This window comes from Colletotrichum fructicola, assembly GCF_000319635.2.
Source record: "Colletotrichum fructicola Nara gc5 chromosome Unknown KSG_Nara_v1_contig06, whole genome shotgun sequence".
In the NCBI taxonomy this organism is placed as follows: Eukaryota; Fungi; Ascomycota; class Sordariomycetes; order Glomerellales; family Glomerellaceae; genus Colletotrichum; species Colletotrichum fructicola.
In genome coordinates, this window is record NW_027094056.1 from 3,875,317 (window position 1) to 3,894,769 (window position 19,453).

The following is a 19,453-nucleotide window of genomic DNA, read 5'->3' on the forward strand; positions in this document are numbered from 1 at the left end:
GTAGACTATTCTGTACATTTTCCCTATGTCACAGCAATCGAAGAGATGCGGCCTTCTTAAAGAAACCCCCATTGCATTACTTATGCACCGTCCCAATGCAAATGAACTCTGTCGGTCTATAGCCTATGATACCGAGAGCGAAGCAGCGCTTTTCCGTAACGCAACATATGCGGCCGCGTAGTCGGCTGCAAGGACCTTATCTCCCGCCACCTTCATGATGGTGGCCTTCTTGGCCATCATCTCACACTGCCGTGTGATGTCCTCGATGCTGGAATAGTAATCAAACGCCTTTTGGATGGCGCCGGTGGCTCGAGTCAGATATTCCCTGCGCTTCGCTGACTGTGGCGCCATCTTGCCTGCCATGCCCATGTTGGCGTCTGCGAGGAAGGAATACAGCTGTCCTGCCAGGGCCGCCGAATCACACTCGAGGCTGCGTGGGAGGATGGCGTTGAGCAGCTGGATGGAAGCCTCGAACTCTTCCAGCGACGTCAGGATGTTGGCGATGGCACCAATGGCCTGCCACAAGCTCGCTACCAGCCTCGACCTCCAAGCCATGCTGGCGGCCCGCATGGCGATGGTGAACCCTCGCTGTGGCCGACCACACTTGTCGTAGAGATGGACTTTGAGCAGCATCAACCTCACGCGGAGCTGGATGTCCCTCTTGTCGTCCCGAAGCGAAGCAAGCATGCTTTCTACCTTGGAAAAAGCTTCTGGCAGGTTGCCCCGTCGGATGAGGCAGTCGACGTGAAGGAAGTCGATGACGAAGGCCATGTCGACCTCGAGGTCGTCTTTCTTCGACTGTAAAAGTTGGGCGAGGAGTTGCTCCGCGCCATCAAGGTTGTTATGGTGCAAATCTCTCCTCAGCTTGATGATTCCTCGGTACTTGAACCAGTATTGGTTCGGCTTCCAAGCTCGCAACGAGTTTTCGTCCAAGGTCTCCATCTTTTGCAGCGCCTCGTCGAATTTGCCCCTTGCCACGAGCTGTTGAGCTAGGCGAGCCGTGATCTTCAACTCGTCCTCAAAGGTCGAATGCCTTGCGTGACAGCGAAGAAATATCTCGCAGCTCATGGCCGAGAGCGACGCGAGACCGATCCTGTCCCACAAGGCAATCATGATGGAAAGCTGACCCCCAAACATGCTCTTCATGTTCCGCTCGACAACCAGGTGCGAGCTGCGGACCATGAGCTCGATGGACGTGGCCACACTCTCTCCGTTTGCGAGACCGAGCTTTGCCTCGCTGAGAAGCACTGAAGCCCACAGCATCCACATTCCCGTCTCCTTGGCCTTAACGCGCAGGTAGGCAAGGCTCTCCTTTGCTGTACCCAACAGACTGTCCGCTTCCAAGTCCTTAACCAGATCTGGATGGGCCATACCGAAGTGGAAGAGCCAGCTAAGGGCGAAGTTCAGGCAGGACATGTCGCGGTTTTCGCGGGCCGTGGACACGGTCTCGAGCATCGCGGCCACGGCTTCTTTGTAGCAGCCAAAGTCTGCCTGAAGCACGGCCAGGTTCATTAGCGCGTATTGGTAGAATGCTCTGTCCCGGTTCTGCATCGTGTAGTCAAAATACTGGTGGAGGAAATCGAATGCTGTGGGGTAATCGCCGGATTTCCACGCGTCCAGAAAGCTGTCAAAGGTTAGCAACCTAGCTGCAGCAGGAAGGGCAAACGAGACGAACCTCAAGTAATGCCTCAAGCTGGGTACCAAAAAGCTGTCGCCCAGAAGGTCATGGAATTGGTTGCGGAGTTCGAGCGGTATTCGTGTGCCGAATTCTGGTCTGGTCAGCTTTGCTTCGGGTTTCTCGACGCGATGGACTGACTCTGCATCTGATCGATTTGAAACTCCAACAAGAGCTCAATGTCATCTGTACTGACTGGAACAGCAGAGGGCGTGCCGCTTGACACCATGTCCCCGTAGACGACAGAAGTCAGCGCCGCCACGCCCTCCGGATCCCAATCCGCCTGGTCTCCCGTCATGAGCACATTGTCGAAGCTCAGCCGTCCGAATGACGGATTCCTCCGACGTAGGTACCCCGCGGTGGGTTGTCGGTACTGAACAAAGTCTGTCCAGAGTTGCGTGACATCGTGGAACCGCAGTCGCGAGAACTCCAGCTGACTCCTCCTGACGAACTGCCCGAGGGGCGAATTTCTCGACAGGGTGATGCCCGCCCGTTTGAGTTGCTCCTGTGCCGCCGCATCCCCCTCAATCCCAAGTCGGCGCAGTTCCTCTTTCGTCTTGACTAGGCACTTCGATTGTCGACCAAAGAATTCATGAAGTGCATCCAGAGAATTGATGTCCCATAGTTTTGCAAGGAATGTGTCCCATAGCTTCCTCCCAGGCAGACCGACGACAACGGAGTGAGCGCTGAGCAGCTTTTCGAAATCCTTAATTCCGATGACAAGGCTGACGGTGCTCTCTGCCTTCTGCCAGCGGTTTTCTATGCTGGCGGCGGTTGTCAGACTCTGCGGGTCTGGGTCGAGAAGACGGGATGTGATGAAGGACAGGACCGGGATGATGGCTGTGCTGGGGACGTGTTCGTCTGTGTAGAGCTCGACGAGGGCGAGGAGGCCAATCTTGGCTGGCGTGAGGTAGCGCGCCATGGCGTGCCCTCGTCAGTGCGAAAATGCTTTGGTCTCGCTTCAAGATGAAGTTTCGATTTCAATCATCTGTAGTTGTGCCGATAATCGTCAGGGTCGTGGATGACCATGTTTTGGAGGTTCAAGGCAAGTGAAGGCGGTAGGCGCGTCGGGACCGCGCCAAACGAAACGCCCTTGAGCAGGAGCTGAACCAGCGCGTTAGGAACGTAGCAGCTTCTTCTGCCTTGTACAAACCAGTGATTATACGACTTTTCGGCGCCTTCCACCTTCACTCAAATTACCGGTCGTGATGCGATGAGTGAGTTCCTGAGTGATGCTTCGAGGTCCACACTGTGACTTTGGCGGGGTGTGATTGGCCATAAATGCCGGGGAATAACATCGTCATTTTGACCAATCATCAACACAGCTATCCTCTCTCGAGAAAATGGAAATTCCTCCGATGATGGTCATAGGAGCACCTTTTAGCGGGATGACAAAATGGTAATAGATTCACGGCAAATGTTTCCGATCATCTTTATTATCACCCAATTGGAATGTCTGGGGTTGTTCCAAGAGCATTGATCTTCGTTTGGTATTTTTACAGAATATTTCTACACTGTCCAATCCAGCTCCAAGCATGCCATCAGTCGTCTCTGAGCTGCCCGTGCTGTACTCATTGATAGCTGTCTCTCAGACCTGCCTGCCAGCTTCCGCCGGCAATCTAGATGCGAGCAAGCAACTGCTATACTTGCACGTTCCCCAAAGCTCCTCGTGCAGCCAGATGTAGGACTCGCACATCACCTAATTGACCACCGGATACTCTGCCCCTGCTTATTCCTCAACTCGCTTTCTCTCGCTTGCCTGGCCTTCTCCGTAGCAGCCGCATCGGCTTCCGCCTCTGCCGCCTCCGCCTCCTCGACATCATTCGTAGCCCATATCCTCTCGATGCAGAGCTCAAACGGCCCCGGCCTCCGGTCCGTGAGTCCAACTCCCACCGTCGTGACCTTGGACCTCAGCATCTCCGTCTGCGGCTCCACCACGAACCCGTGGTTCGTCCGCACAAAGTCGTTCCACTTGACAAACACCGTCTCCCACTCGCCCGGCCGCTTCGCGAACAGCCTGTGCTGGTGCAGATCCGTCGGCACGACCGAGTCCGTCTGCAGGTTGATGAAGTAGCTGCGCCCGTCCGACTTGACGCGCATCGCAAGGTATACGTAGGGGTCAATGTCCCATAATGACTTGCCGAACACCGTGGGCTGCTGGTCGGGCGTGCGCCATGCCGCGAAGCCTGTGCGCTGGATCTTGGGGTCGTCTTTCGGTAGGGCGGTGGATATCGTGCCGTGGAAGCGGGCGTAGCCGGTCCTTGTTGGTGGTGTGCTTTCGGAGGTTTGTGTCGGGGAGGTTGATGTTGAGGGGACCCAGTCGAGGGCGACCTCGGAGAAGCCGCCGATTTCGCGGTCGGAGAGGAGTTTGCAGTCTTCGGTCGAGTTGGGTGCGCGGAAGTCTTGGAGTATGTAAGGGCCTTGCGCGCCTTTTATGCCTTCTGCTTTGAAAGCTGCGACGGACGGGGTTAGTGGGGGCCGACGAGCAGACCTGGGGGCAGGAGGAGCTCACCAATGGTCGCGCTTCGCTTGAAATGATCCAAACTCCGAGCCCAGAAGCCCTTGCCCATGAGTGATGGTGTTGCCCGCATCTTTTTGGTATTTTGCCGTCGCAGCCAAGACGTTTGGTGGTGTGGTTGTTGGAGCCGAAGCTCAGTCTGTGATGCGCCACCAGTCGCGGGGCTTTTTTCTTCGATCCCTCTCGCTAGGTAAATTCGGTGCTGTGAATCGCTGTGAAGTGGGATATTGAATTTTTGTCGGGTACGCTCGAAATAGTGTCGGCGAACTTGGGAGTTCTTCAGTTGCTTCCTTCAAGCTTCGAGGATGTACAAGGGTACATGGAGCTGAAGCTTCTCATCGGGATAAATATGGCCCGCGCTACGGCTATTTGACGACATCAGGACTCCAGATGTCAACACCACATGACTTCCAAGCCGCAGGGAGCGTTCAAGCTCTTCATGATCTGTGCTGTATGACCCAATTCGCCGGATCGAACTTTGGATTAGTTTGGGCGGAAAGAACCCCCCTAAAATTGCGTTTCCATCACATCACGCTGGGTCGGTGCCAGGTCTCCCATATCTGCAGACGTGCTGGCTCTTGAACCATCCCGATAGCTTCAGAGACGAAGATGATAGCAATCTTGCAGCATATTATTATCCGTGGACCGAACTTTGCGCTCGCAAACAGGCTACGACACCCGCAAACGTCCTGGTCACGAGATCAATCGCACGGAAGCTTTTACTCAAGACTGTATTGCTAACTAGATGAAAGTCGGCCTGACATCGAGAGTAGACAAAGTGCTCTTTGGCACAAACCAAACCTTCTATGACTCCATTTTGTTTCCATTTCTCTATTACCGAACCTTGAATCCATCAACCATTACCCTGTGTCACAAGAAAAAATCCCATCTGACCACACACCAAATCCCAACACCAATTTTGTTTGTTTATGGTTTGTAAACCACGAAAGAAGGAAAGAAAGATGAGATTTGTCGAGCAATACGATTGGGTACCAGTCGATTTGGAACCGAAATGTTGGATTTTCGAATAATAAGCCGATGTGTAAGTAGTCGAATGATTGATTCGGATCGTGGAAAACCGAAACTTTTGGGAAAACCGACAACCGGAACCGGAATGATTGAAAATCGAACAAGAGAAAGTGGCCTAAGCCTGGGTGATGCTGTTGTCAGTCATGACAGGCTCAGACTGGGTGACCTGGTTGGCCTCAAGCTGGGGACCAGTGGGAGCGACGCCGTTGGAGCGAGCCGGGGGAACAGGGCTGGTGAAAGCCATGAAGGCGGCAGGGTCGACAGGGAACGGGGTCCAGAGAGGAGTTCCGTGACCGTAGCCCCAGAAGGGAGCACCAGGGGAAGGCTGAGGAGTCATGAAGCCGTAGGCAGAGCCAGGACCCTGAGAGAAGGGACCCTGGGAGAAGGGACCCTGAGAGAAGGGAGTGCCCATGTAGGAGCCAGACTGGGGCACCATGGGGGTGTTCATCTGAGGAACGGGGGGAGGGCCCATCTGCTGGTGAGGATGATGGCCCATGGGAGTGCCCATGTGCTGCTGGTTAGGGTGGTGACCGATGGGAGTGCCCATGTGCTGCTGCTGAGGGTGAGGACCCATGGGGGGAGCCATGTTGAACTGCATCTGTCCCTGAACGGGAACCTGGACCTGAGCAGGAACCTGCTGGGCAACATAGTTCTGAACCTGGTTAGGAACCTGGTTCATGACGGGGCCAACCTGCTGCTGCTGGGTCTGGGCAGGAATCTGCTGAACGTGCTGGACTTGCATGCCGTTCTGGTGCTGAGGGGTCTGAACAACGGTGGGCTGCATGACGTTCTGGGTCTGAGCCATGCCAGAGTTCATCTCGTTGCGGAGAGGAGTCTGGCGAACGGGAGTGTTCTGGACAGCATCCTGGCTGAAGCTGGTACCGGCCTCGATAGCCAGAGGACCACGCTGCTCGCGAGCGGGAGTAGAAGGGGCTCTGCCGCCCATGTTGGAAGGGCCAGCGCCGTTGAAGCCGTTGCCATGGAATCGGCCAGGGGTGTTGGAGACACCACGACGGTTCTGGTTGGTGCGACGCTCGACGCGGATGTAGTAGCCCTGGATATTGTTGTTATGCTTCGAGGTGTCAGTCATCCATCTTGGTAAGTTGTCAAGGGAAAGGCGAATACTTACATAGCGCTCGATGGCCATCTCAGGGACGGTCGGGTTGGTGAACTCGACGAAAGCGATGAGCTTGGGTCCCTCTGTTCATGTGTTAGCTTGACTCTTGGGTGTGGAAAGGAAAGGGAGAAATGACAGCTTACCACGGTGGTAATCAAGGCGCTTGACCTGAACGGATACGACGCTGCCAACGTCCTCCATGAGAATGCGAATGTCGCTCTCGGTGAAGTTGAGAGGCAAGTCGCCGATGAAAATGGAACGACGGTCGCGGTCGTAGGTGTCGAGGTACACGCGCTCAGGGTTGCGAGACCTGGCCTGCATAGCCTTCTTGAAGTCGTAGGCCTCGACATGGTAGACTCTGTTCAGGCGGAAAGCCTTGAGAACCTGCTGGGTAGAGTCGAACTCCTTGAACTGGACGCGGATCGTGACGGGCAGACGCATCTGCTGCTGGATCTCGTCATCAAGGAAGCGAGCGGTCTCGAGGTCGCCGAAGGGAGTAAGAAGCTCGTTGGCCTCCTCGACGGTGATCGCAGTGCGGTTGCGACGGTAGATGATGTAAGTGCCTGTGTGAAGAGTTAGTATGAGAAGAAGATGAGGCAGGAAATGGCAGCGTACGGTTGGCGCGCACAGTCTCGGTGCGGCAAGGACGGCCAAGGATCATAGCACCCTTGCCCTCGATGCGGGCCTCGTTGGCGTTCTCGTCATTCTATGATTGGAGTCAGTATGATGAGGTGGCAATAGAAGCGATGGTAATTACGGTGAACTGAACGAAAGCGAATGGCATTCCGTTGGTGTCGCGACGAATCTTGACAAAGACGACGCCGAAGCGCTGGAACTCCTTGGTGACCGCAGCCTCGAGAGTGTAGTCCTCACGATGCTCAGGGAGGCTGTAGAGGTTAGAAGAGGACCGACCAGAGCTTGTTGTGAGAAAACTTACTTGGCAACGAAGATGCAAGCAGTTGCAGGCCAAGTAGCCTGAGGGTCAACGAGCTTGTTGCTGGCAGAGCGGGGCTTCGTGGGAGAGTCCTCGTCGTAGTTGCGGCGAACAACGTCCTTGCCCTTGAAGTCGGCCTGCTGAATGTGGCTCTGGTTGAGCTTGTAGGCAGAGGAAGACATGCCAAGGGGCTTGTCGTCGGCGGAGCTGTCATTGAAGACATCACCGTCGTCCTGAGCAGGGCCCTTCTGGGCGTGACTAGAGACGAGTTAGCTGAGGTAGAAGCGAATGGTAAGAAGATTGACTTACACAGACAAGGTAGCAGTAGCTGACATCGTAGGGCGCAGAGCCTTGCCAACGGCCTCGGAGCGGCGAGCCAAGCTGTTGGGGCTTCCGCGAAGGGAAGACACGTCCAGGCGGACACCTGTGATCGAGATGTCAGTATTTTTCATCGCGAAGGAAGCGAAATCGCGTAAGATGGGAGATCGCGTCATCGAAGCTATCAAAACAGAGAGGGGGAAAAAAAAGAGGGAAGCTTACCACCGCCGCGCTCAGGGTCGCGATCCTCGGACGAGGCCGAAGAGAAATCAGGCGACTTGCTAGCCGAGACAGACAGGTTCTGGAGGCCGTAGACAGGCTCAGCCATCTGGGAGGCCGCAGAACCAGCCATCGAGGCCTGCTCAAGCTCGTGCTGGAAAGAGAGCTTCTGGAGCTGCTCGAGGAGCTTTCTGTTATCGGTAGAACCAGACATGATGGACGACCTTGATTTTTCCGCGACGCAAAAAAAGATGCAGCGAAGTAGTCAAACGAAGCTCGTGAAGCTGGGGATGTGCGAAAAAGGGAAGGATTTGGGTAGATGGAGATGGAGAGATGGATGGAGTAAGATGGGTAAGGTGGAAGAGGGTAGATGGAGATGGGTAAGTGTGTGTGGGAGAGAGATGGGGAGTTGTACAGGCAAGGTAGGAGATGGTTTACTTTGGGGAGGTAGAGAGACCAAGTCTGGGGGTGGGTAGGGTTTCAGAAACCAGCTGGGTGCTGGTGGACAGAGGGGATATTCCAATATCTCAAAACGTGGGCTGCATAGGGCTTCAATCGTGGTTAAGAGAGCCCTCGGCGTTCATGATAATTACAAGAATGGCGAGAGCAGCCTCCAGGGAGAGGGGACCCGCCAGCTCTCGCCCTCTGTGAGATCAAGAGTAGTGGCACTCGCCTTTCGAGGCAGAAGAGATTGGGTCTGTGTTGATCACGATGGTGGCAGAGGTGGTGGTGATTGGCTCTTTTAGAGGTGACTTAAGGGTCACACGCGCTGAACAGCCCCTATGGTGTTTTGCACTGATGTTGGTGCTGGCCGGAGCACACCTCCGAGTTTGTGGGCCCCCGAACCGGTAGTAGTCAAAGGACCTCCGGTGCCTCCGGGCATGTGGGTGCAGAAGTTCACAAACTGGGGTGAACAGACTTGGTGCCTTTGTTGATATCAAGGCAAAAGAGTAGAATGGCACTTTGATCTTCATCTCGGAGTGCGATACTTCATCATCCAGCCTTTGTGTATGCAGACCCTCGGGGGCTGGCCCAAAGCATTCACTGCTTTGCTGGCTAATCTTCTTATTCACAAACTGAAATTAAATAAGTTGTGATCTACCTTCTGTTGAGGCAGGCTAGGAAGGCTATGGAGCTCCTGAGTCTACTTGTTCATAACTTGGGTGGCTATCAGAGCAGCTCAAGAAGGCGGAGAGGATGCTAGTAAAACCTTCCATCTGGACCCTCACTCGCTGCATAATTGTGGTGCAAATCATTGAATAGGATTAGAGACTGTAGCTGGCAAAATTGTCGCTGTTTGTGGTCACTGCAGAAGAACTATGCTGTCGGAAACAAGTTGCCTTGATCACACAATGACGAAGAAACGAATGCTGTTGGGCGTGGGTAGAGGTGTGGTCACTTGTGTTGACGCAGAATCGACCAAACAAAGATAAGACGATGCGATGTTGACAAGAAGACCCACCGTGTTAGTCGGATATGAAGGAAATTGGGAATCACAGATAGCGTCAGGCTTGAAAGCACGGGTTCAAAATATCGGAGTTATAGGTGGAATTACTTTCAACACCAGCGTCCAAGTCTAACGATGTTGAGTAGATCCCCGAGGAGACATCTTCGAGCCTGCCCAAGCCGGGTATCGGTGACTAGATACTTCAGCTTTGACCTGACTTCGTCGAAAACCTGCGATTTTTACTTGACGCAAGGCTTTGCACATCATACTATGAATCCGTAACTCCGCAATACTTCAGACTCGCCCCCATAGCCTTCGTCCGTGATATCAAACTTGTTGTTCAAGCGCATCATCGCTGTCTGCTGACCTGACATATGTTTCATTTCCTTGTGGGATAAGAAAGCAAAAGATCCCATGTAACGAGGGAGAAAACAGTGTCAAAAGGACACGAGGTAGAAGAATGGCGATAGAGACGGCGAACTTGACGACAATGACAACCATGGGATATATGTTGCACTGCGCAGAGATAACAATCCCCATATTTGGAGCCTTCATGTTTCCTCTCAACCAGTGGCCGCGTCATGTCCTCTTCCAAGAGCCACCTTGGAGTTTGAGGGTTGAGACGCGAGAGATGACATGATGATTGCATGGTGGCCGTCGGTTCTCGTTCAACTTGAGCAGATGATTGATAATCAGTGCCTTGAGGCGGGATTATCGAACATGTGAACGGGCTTGAGTTGAACGACTGAGACATAGACCACTCCGGAATTGATTTCCCACCGTGGGGAGGAAAGTTTTGTGGCTTAACTTTGGTGACCCATCGAGCTTTTGTACTTGACGTTGTCTCCCACTGCGGCCCAACCTGGTGGTAGAGATCTGACCCGTCGTCGGGCTTGTCGAGGAATCTGGGAATCTGCTCAAAAGCCTTCATCTAATCAAGTTCATCCAATTCAGCATCCTGCAGCTGGGCTTGCATTCGGCAGGCGATTCCCAATACGGAGGTCAGCCACCCAACGATTGGCTCCGCAGCTCCATCTCTTGGCGGGTAGGCATTCCCAAGCACAACCGTCTTTCGATTCCAAGGTTTACGCCCCTCGCTTCTGAGTCACTTTTCTAGCCCGAAAAGACCAACTATTCTCGATCCCAGTCTTTGACGTGAACGTTGGAGAACCGTGTGTTCGGGACCTTCTCCGCATCTCCAAAAACCCTTGTCACCGCGGAGCTAGGGGGCAAGTACCGGTCCCCGGATTCCTCAGCCCTGGGATGTCTCCCCCCTCCGGAATTGGTTTTCCTCCTCCCGGTCTTCGACCTCGCTCATGTTCATCCGAGCCCAAACATGCGGAACGATGCGACCGCACCATGTATGCCACACCACGCGCCTCGATGATTCAGTGTCTTTTCTTTTCTGAATGCCACACGCAGGGTGGTAGCCAGGCTACCTTACCCAACCCTTCGAGTCCGAATGCCCCTATGACATGAGGACTGGTGCTCACTGCTAACTAACACCTGCCCTACGACGCGAAGGCTTGGTGAGCTGACTGGATGTCATCCTGGCTGCGGCATCGCCTTGTCTACTTCAAGCCACTGCACGTTTGTGGCCCGCACTAAGTCGCATCGATGGAGGTCCATCTCGAGTCCGCGGATCCAAGCGAGACACGTCTGGGCTGAAAGACGCTCTCTCAGCCACTGGTCTAGCCGATGTCTCGCCCTGGAGCGCCTGAGGAATGCGACGTCCCAAGCCTATCTATCTTCTGTACCACCTCAATGCTGCTAGTTTCACTCGTGAATGCACAAGAGCCCAATCGCCCTGGACTCTTCATTATCCATGTCTCCAGCCTCTCACCTGCCTTGGGGAGGAACCCGCCCTGAATCACCCTTTCTGCCGGCCACGACTTCCCCAGATCCCTGGATTCCGGGGTTGCGTGGGGAAAGAATAACCATCCTTTCCCTTGAACTGGGGTAGCACATTCCGGCGATCCATACGTTTGGATGAAGGCGTCCGTCTGCTGAGGGGAGGGTAGCCGTGCTACTTAATATTGGTCAACGTCCCAACTCCAAGGTAGCGAGACCCGCAGCCAGCAGCCTGGATCTTTTCTTCGCTGGATCTGAAGACTCTACACGTCCAAAGATCTCCGCCGATATTCGGTATCCAGTTCCAACAGCCATGTCTTCCTCTGACGGGCAATCCGGCACGGAGGCCAAGGAACCTACTACGCGCCATCTCGAGACCGAGAATGATTTCAGCAAAGTACAGACCCACGATGGCAACGTCACCAAAGTGGTCCATGCCGATGGAACCGTCGACTACATTGATACGAAGGCCGTCGGTGGCAACTACGATGCCATGCCTGCCGGTTACTTTCGCAGCCCACAGTTCCTCGGAACGTTGACCGTATGCTAGATTGACGGGATCGATGTCTTTGGATTGAAACTGATAGGGTCTTAGGCTCAATGCCTCGCAAGTATCTGCGCATACCTGGGATGGGTACTACCTGCGAACACACTGTAAGTCTATTCATCAACAACGTTCACTTGAAGAGATACTGACCTGATTGAAGCACACTCATCAACGCAGACCTCGGTCCCTCCAAAAACATCAACTGGGTTGCCACCATGTGGACCATGGGCAGTTCGATTGGTTTCCTTCTCGTCGGTCGACTCTCTGATCTGTACGGACGCAAGTGGATGGTACTGGGGACTTCGATCCTCGGGCTCGTCGGCTGCGTTATCGGCTCATGTGCTCAGACGGTTGAGACCCTTATTGCCGCCAATGTTTGCAACGGCATCGCGGCGGCCGGGCAGTTGTCGTTTGGCATCGTCATGGGAGAGCTTGTGCCGAACAAGTGGAGAGGGCCTATCGTCACTATCGTTTTCCTTTCCTCGCTACCATTTGCTGTCTTTGGCCCTGTCATTGCTCGGTCCCTCTTCGACAACACCGTCTCAAAGTGGCGATGGAGCTACTACATGGGGGACATCCTTGGCGTACTATCTTTGGTTCTATACTGGTTCTTTTACCACCCGCCATCATACGATCAGCTCCATGTTCACGGGAAGACCAGACTCCAGATGACCAAGGATTTGGACTTCGTTGGCATCTTTCTCTATGTTTCCGGGTGCGTGTTGTTCCTCATAGGTCTCTCATGGGGAGGGTCTGCGTATCCATGGGCGAGCGCTGAAGTACTCTGCACTCTTCTTATTGGCATCGCCACTCTGGCTGCCTTTGCCATCTATGGTAAGCCTCAAAATTGTTCTCAACGTGGTGCTTCAACTGACTTGCGGCAGAGGGTTTCTTCTGCAAGGTTCAGCCATTGATGCCCCCAAGGATGTTCAAGAACATCGGCTTCGTCGCTATCATCGCCATCGCGACGGTCGGGGCGATGGTCTACTACTCCCTCACCGTTCTTTGGCCTACCATCATCGGCAGCATTTACACCACAGACTCGATGAAGATTGGGTGGCAGAGCTCGGTGGTCGGCGGCGGAATTCTTCTCGGCCAGACTATCGCAGGATTCACCATCTCTTACGTGCCCAAGGTAAAGTGGCAGTGCGTTGTTGCGTCAGCCTTATCATTTGCTTTCATGACTGCATTAACCACGATCTCGCCCGATCGATGGGCTGCGACGATCGCTCTGGGGACCCTGGTGTGTACCTGGATCGGCTTCGTCGACAACATTTCGTTCCCTGGAATCACACTGGTCTGGGAAGCTCAAGATATCGGGCTCGCAACAGGCGTCATGGGATCCATTCGTGGTCTTGGTGGTGCAGTTGCGCAGGCGTTGTACACGTCTGTTCTGACAAATGAGCTGAATAAGAACCTGCCAAAGTATGTGGTTCCGGCAGCAACGGAGGTAGGTCTTCCGTCGTCGTCAATCGAAGCTCTCTTCGCAGCCATTACTGCGGGTGACTTTTCGACTGTTCCGGGCATCAATGCAGACATCATTTCGGCAGTGGGGAGCGCGCTCAAGACGGCCTACACGAGCTCATTCAGGATCGTGTTCTACACAACAATCCCGTTCTCGGTCATTCTTTTGCTGAGCTCGTTTCTGGTACCGAATATGGAAAAGTTTCTCAGCTACGATGTCGCGAAAAAGCTGCAGAGCAGCGAGAAATCCGGTGTTCAAGGAAAGACCGAGAAGACAAGGACACCGTCTCAGGTCTGAAGTCCGTGGGTGTCGTCAGTCTGTAGTCAGCAATTGTGTTCAATGACATACCGAAGTTTCATCATCGTCGCTTTGAACAGTGCAGCCCATGATACCATTTACACTTGGCCGTCATCTCAGCTTGAAACCGTGACAGCATGCGGGGTTGAGATACACCGGGGCAGGCATCCTGTTGAAGCAGGCACAATGCGATGGGAGTTCGTGATGGGATGACAATGCACCGGGAACTGCTACTCCCTGGGTATGCCACACTCGTGACAGATCACCTGCAATTACTTCGTGGTTCCAATCGCCGGCCGGCGATATCGACAGACACCAGATCCCGACCGGTTTCTGGACCCTTGCCTTCTGCTGGCGCAAGTCCGGCGGGAGAAGGGCGGGAGATCGCAGTCGCAAGTATGAAAAAAATGAGGGACAAAAAAAAAAGTCAGTTCCCAATAAGAGACGACCGATTTACCGCGCTCCAGGTGCTCCGTCCCCTGCACTGCACAGAGACGCAAGCTCCGATGGCGGGGCATGGCGGGGTGCTACCGACGTCGCTCCCTCGTCCCCAAAAAATAATCGGGCCAGGGCGCGGCACGACATGCCACTTCCCTCTTGACTCACATCACCGTCGCCCATATATCAAGCCCTCCCGCTTCTCGGACTGGTCTGTCTTTGTTTTTCTCACCTCAATTGATACCCTCGATACCCCCCGAAACCCTCAGACACCATGGGCGAATTCCCCGTCAAGAAGTGCGGTACGTGCGAACGCAATCCCCCCCAAATTGCCCCTCCCCCGCCATGAACCGCTGCCGACCCTGCGCTCCTCCGTCAACGGAACCTCAACACCACGCACACGAGACCACGATGATGAACCCCAGACTCGAGAATACACACAAATACTGACATGATCCGATAACACAGGCGTCCTCGGCTGCACCGGCTCCGTCGGCCAGCGCTTCATCCTCCTCCTGTCGCAGCACCCCTACCTCAAGCTCGTCGCAGTCGGCGCCTCCTCCCGCTCCGCCGGCAAGAAATACCGCGATGCCGTCCGCTGGAAGCAGGCCTCGCCCATGGGCCCCTTTGGCGACCTCGTCGTGCGCGAGTGCAAGGCCTCCGAGTTTGCGGACTGCGACATTGTCTTCTCCGGCCTGGACTCCGACGTCGCCGGCGAGATTGGTTCGTTCCCTTGACGCACCTCTCTGTACATCATCATAGCTAACACAGCCTCTACAACAGAGATGGAATTCCTCAAGGCCAACCTCGCCGTCTTCTCCAACGCAAAGAATTACCGCCGCGACCCCCTCGTCCCCCTCGTCGTCCCCACCGTGAACCTCCCCCACCTCGACCTCATCCCCCACCAGCGCGCCCAGCACAAGCTCCAAAAGGGCTTCCTGGTCTGCAACTCAAACTGCGCCGTCATCGGCCTCGTCATCCCCTTCGCCGCCCTGCAATCCGTCTTCGGCCCCGTCGACGCCGTCTCCGTCGTCACCATGCAGGCCGTCTCCGGCGCCGGCTACCCGGGCGTCTCCTCCATGGACATGATCGACAACGTCGTCCCCTTCATCTCGGGCGAGGAGGACAAGCTCGAGACCGAGGCCCAGAAGATCCTCGGCAACATCACGAGCGACCTCACCGCCTTCGAGGACCAGAAGGACCTCAAGGTCAGCGCCGCCTGCAACCGCGTCCCCGTCCTCGACGGCCACACCGCCTGCGTCTCCCTGCGCTTCGCCCGCCGCCCCGCCCCGAGCGCCGAGGACGTCAAGAAGGCCCTGCGCGAGTACGTCTCCGACGCGCAGAAGCTCGGCTGCCCCTCCGCGCCCGAGAGCCCCATCATCGTCTTCGACGAGCCCGACCGCCCCCAGCCGCGTCTGGACCGCGAGCTCGGCCGCGGGTACACCGTCAGCGTCGGCCGCGTCAGGGAGGACGAGAGCGGCATCTTCGACATCAAGTACGTCGCCCTCAGCCACAACACCGTCATTGGTGCTGCTGGCTCTTCCATCCTCAACGCCGAGGCTGCCGTTCTCAAGGGCTTTGCTTAAAGCGTCCTAGAGTGATTTTCAAAGATATACACATATTCACATCAGGTGTCGGGCATGGGACGGGGTGCATTTTCTGGAAAGTCAAAAAAGATATATAGGGAATCTTGGATATATATTTTACGGTCGATGAAAATGGTGCAAGCGGTTTTCGATGAGCAGATGAGCAATTCCCTTCCAGAATGTGTGATGCCACTGCAGCCTTGAAAGGTGAATGAATTACTTCAGTACTGAATTTCTAATTCTAAGCAGCTAGGCTCTATCTTGGGATGCCAATGACCACTTATGTCTGCAGATGTATCCACGGGCTGCCTGGTCCAAGGCCGCCAAATATGTGCTTGATGCAATCTGGTTGCAAGCAACCAGCCGCTCCTTCCTAACACTGTGGTGCCATTACAAAATATTCCTTCTTCTAAATGAGTTCTTTTTCCCGTCCAACGCCTCATAATCCGTTTCTCATGCAAATTCGTTCAGGCCGTGGTTGCGGCCGTCTATGCAATGCTATGCAGTAGTGTGAAGAAAAACGCCATCAAGGCGTGTCAAAACGATGAAGTTGCAGGCTTGCTACACGGCCTCGTGGTGCCGTTGAAAACAATTCGTGTCTAGAAATCATTTCAAGCCTTCTGGTCCTTCTCTTGGATGGGCGAAACATCCCCCTTCGTCTCAAAATACTTGTCCTCATCTCCCTCATGGATGGGTGAGATCGTGGACTCATCCGACTTGCTGTCGCGCTTTTCGTCCGCAACCATGGCGCCAGGAGTCATGATGTGCTCCTCCGGAACCTCTTCGGTGGGCGTCATGATCCGGTAAAGCTCATTCGTTGACGCTGACCGCTCCGGAAGTGGCGTGTTACTGTTAGATCCACGACCGAGATCTGGCTGCGATCCCGAATGAGACACCTGTCGGAAGGAACCATTTCGTTGATGGCCGTTACGGTGTGTAAGTGAGCCAGATCGCTCACGGGTCACCTGCTTATCCCACTCGGCGAAATCGGCTGAACTCCATGACGCGCGGTGCGAGTTTGCTCTGGCACGGCGCGGCAAGGAGTTAACAGAGTAGCGCGAACTGGCACTATTCGCTCGGTTTCTGGTCTTCGTGCCTGGTGCAAACTGAACAACCGATGCATTCACAGGCCGAATGACGTCCTCCATCTCACCCGCTTCGTGCTCATCTTCAATCTTGCGAGCTCGACGAACACTGGTTACGTTGAAGTACGGTTGGGGGGGCTCCCGAGGGGGAAGTTGGCTGGGGTCGGGTTTCGGGGGCGGAGGGAGATCGTCCGCTTTTGCTGCCATGTGCTCGTAGTATCTAATGCGAAGTCCGTCCAGCTTCTCGGGGAACTGCTCGCGGTTCCGGTTGAGCGACATCCATGACGAGATGCAACCGAGGACGATCAAAACCAACACCGCGACGACGAGGAAGCCCTGAACCACGATGATAATGATGCCAAACACTGTCGATAGGATGCGGCCAATAGCAAAGGCGGGCAAGAAGGCGATGGAGAAACCGGCAGTCGCCACCTTTGCAATGCCGAGCATCCAAATCGCCAGGGAGTTGTTTCGCTGGCCCTCAAACGGGTTCAGTTTGATAAACACCAGGAAAGCGATGATCTCCCAGATGAAGAGTCCAAAGACTTGCGCAAGCGGGTTTCGGGCTCCACCGCCGACGAAGCATGCCCGAATGAACTGGTAGCCGAGCCAACACGCGAAAAACCACCATCTCGTCCGGCGGTATCGAGCAGCAAGCCAGCCGAATCGCTTAATGTACGCCTCGTCCTTGTGGACTGTCGTTCGGTTGGGGTCGTCATCAACGTAGCGAATTTTGAAGAAGGGCATCGATCCGTATCGTTTCGCCGTCGTTTCCTTCTCCCCGAGGTTGCTTGCGCGGGTTGCTGCGACAGCCGGAACCGAGCTAAATAGCTTGCCATGTTCAAAGACGATCGTGTCAGGACCCATTTCGTACTTTCCGAGGCGTAGACGGAAGAAACAGGCATAAGCGGCTATGCCACCAACGCCCACCAGTAGTATAAGAAAAACGATGGCCGCAATAGCGGTAGGGCCGGCGGGTGCGCGTATGTTGAATTGGAACAGGGCCAAAGTCATCAGAGAGAAGAACGCAACGAGGAGCGTTCGCAGAACACCAGCCGCCAGGTACCCTCCTAGATGATTCCTGAAGTACAAGAAGCGGTCCTCGTTCATCAGCTTGAACCGTGCCATTCCATCAAGAGAGAACTTGAGAACGGTAATGGACACAGCAACAAGGCCGATTGCTACCAACCACCAGACGAGACCGATGGTGAAGGCATCCGCGGCCGGGATGCCAAGAGCTGACAGATCTCCAGCAAATCCAATCCATTTACCAGGTGTAGGCATTCCAGGGGCTACCGGAGACCCGGACCAGTAGTATTCGTAGGGATTGCTTGTGTTGAGCTCTCTGACAGCGAGCTTGGCGATTTGCGGAAGAGGGGCAACTTCGATGGGGGTGTCCGAGAGACTATCAAGTGAGCGCCCGTAGATCTGTTGGACTATACCGCCGCCGGTGTTGATGACCGTCGATCCTGCACCACCGACTTGACTAGCATTACCAGTCACTCCGGCAAATCCGTCAATCGAGTCAACCATTTGCTTGCTGTATATCATGCCCGCAGCCCATCCAAAGTTGCTCCACCAGGCAGGCAGAACGCTGGGCCAGTCGACAGATAGGGCGCCGGAGAAAAAGACGGTCTGGAAAGTCTCAAAGATGACAAGTACTGATAGAGAGTGGGCGTAATGCGTTCTGATGTGAGTAATGCTGACGCCGTAGATTGCAGTTGCAACCGAAGCAAGGATTGCGGCCAGAGTGAAGACGCCGAGTATCGACGAAATGGCTGCAGGATGAGAGAAGCTGTTACCATTCCGCATAACGGCCTGGAAGCAACCGATTTGAGTCTCGCTCGAGTTTGCAAATATCTGGATACGGGCTGAACCTTCAAAGTCGGGGATGTCGAGGGCGATGGAGGGAATGCCATCGATCTGAGCTGGCGTGAGCCTGAACTCGGCGAAGGCAGTAATCGGAACGCTCGCATTCAAAGGGCACAGACTACACAATGTCAGCGAGTCATTGCGAGGAGGATGCAGGGACGTTGACGCACCTCGCGATGTTGGTCATGCACGGGTTAAAGTTCATCTCGAATCTTGTCTCGCCATCTGCGCCAAGTCAGCACATCCCCATTTCTTGCATGCAAGTTCGTCTCAAGTCGGCTTACAAGCTTCGACATTGATGTGCACTATTTCAACGTCAGTAGTCTGGAAAAAGCTGGGGGTCATTCAAGCATACTCATCAACGACTCGTTCCGGATGTTGGTTGTTCCATCGAGATGGAACTGGACCGTCATGTTATCGGCATAGTAGGCGGCGTCGAATTTGGTGACGTTGAAAAGACTCTGTCCTCCAAGGCAGTCGCCAAAATCGCCAGTGAACAAGGCAGGACGTCGGTTGGTGGCGAGCTCTGCGGTGTTGCCATCCTTATCCTGTCCGGTGATGTAAATGGTCTCCGTCGCAGCAAAAGCTGTCGTGAACGAGGCGAATACGGCGAGCCAACTCGCAGCAGCCGATAGTGAAGCCCCCAATCTGGCCATCCTGGGCAATCGAGGCAAGTGACGACAGAACGGTTCGGTGGGCTCGCAGGGCGAAAAATGCCCGAGAAAAAAGATCGGGTGTGACGATGGACGGGTGTTATCTGGTAGCTGCAGAAGCGATGTCTAGGGTGTATCGAACCGAGCTGATGGTGAGCCAGGTCAAAGACATAGAGATGTTTCAAGCTGCCAGAAGCTGTGTTGCAGGTTGAGACTCGAGGTTGTTCGGAGGTCGCGGAAAATCGTGTACGCTCCCGAGGAGACGGAAAGCGGGTGGTGGAGAGCTCTAGGGGTGTCTCCGAGACGAAATGGAGCTGTTTTAGATGGTGTTGACCGGGATTCTCGGTACTTATTTCGTTTGTACGGTGATGACGAATGCGCAATGTTGTGGTGAGCCGGCGA

General features: G+C 54.6%; 6 protein-coding genes across 6 annotated transcripts; 2 read left to right on the forward strand and 4 right to left on the reverse strand.

Moving 5' to 3' along the window:
• Nucleotides 1-123: 123 nt before the first annotated feature.
• Nucleotides 124-2,597, reverse strand: apc5 (Anaphase-promoting complex subunit 5; the record flags this gene model as incomplete). Its single annotated transcript, XM_032032856.1, has 3 exons — nt 124-1,624; nt 1,676-1,769; nt 1,817-2,597. The coding sequence occupies 3 exons, from the start codon at nt 2,595-2,597 to the stop codon at nt 124-126; spliced, it is 2,376 nt and encodes a 791-aa protein (XP_031888146.1).
• Nucleotides 2,598-3,370: 773 nt separating this feature from the next.
• On the reverse strand, nt 3,371-4,266 carry CGGC5_v011308 (Complex I intermediate-associated protein 30; the record flags this gene model as incomplete). Its single annotated transcript, XM_032032855.1, has 2 exons — nt 3,371-4,128; nt 4,188-4,266. 2 exons carry the CDS (start codon nt 4,264-4,266, stop codon nt 3,371-3,373), a joined length of 837 nt encoding a protein of 278 aa, XP_031888206.1.
• A 1,071-nt stretch (nt 4,267-5,337) lies between these two features.
• On the reverse strand, nt 5,338-8,024 carry RIM4 (Meiotic activator RIM4; the record flags this gene model as incomplete). The annotated part of the gene is made up of 8 exons (XM_032032854.1): nt 5,338-6,294; nt 6,352-6,422; nt 6,483-6,902; nt 6,955-7,045; nt 7,097-7,226; nt 7,277-7,531; nt 7,583-7,697; nt 7,814-8,024. 8 exons carry the CDS (start codon nt 8,022-8,024, stop codon nt 5,338-5,340), a joined length of 2,250 nt encoding a protein of 749 aa, XP_031888208.1.
• A 3,397-nt stretch (nt 8,025-11,421) lies between these two features.
• Nucleotides 11,422-13,417, forward strand: CGGC5_v011310 (Trichothecene efflux pump TRI12; the record flags this gene model as incomplete). The annotated part of the gene is made up of 4 exons (XM_032032853.1): nt 11,422-11,649; nt 11,704-11,762; nt 11,816-12,489; nt 12,540-13,417. 4 exons carry the CDS (start codon nt 11,422-11,424, stop codon nt 13,415-13,417), a joined length of 1,839 nt encoding a protein of 612 aa, XP_031888207.1.
• A 712-nt stretch (nt 13,418-14,129) lies between these two features.
• CGGC5_v011311 (putative aspartate-semialdehyde dehydrogenase) lies at nt 14,130-15,441 on the forward strand (the record flags this gene model as incomplete). Its single annotated transcript, XM_032032852.1, has 3 exons — nt 14,130-14,157; nt 14,324-14,578; nt 14,639-15,441. The coding sequence occupies 3 exons, from the start codon at nt 14,130-14,132 to the stop codon at nt 15,439-15,441; spliced, it is 1,086 nt and encodes a 361-aa protein (XP_031888203.1).
• A 611-nt stretch (nt 15,442-16,052) lies between these two features.
• On the reverse strand, nt 16,053-19,054 carry CGGC5_v011312 (uncharacterized protein; the record flags this gene model as incomplete). Its single annotated transcript, XM_032032851.1, has 4 exons — nt 16,053-18,516; nt 18,569-18,623; nt 18,683-18,703; nt 18,754-19,054. 4 exons carry the CDS (start codon nt 19,052-19,054, stop codon nt 16,053-16,055), a joined length of 2,841 nt encoding a protein of 946 aa, XP_031888202.1.
• Nucleotides 19,055-19,453: the final 399 nt, after the last annotated feature.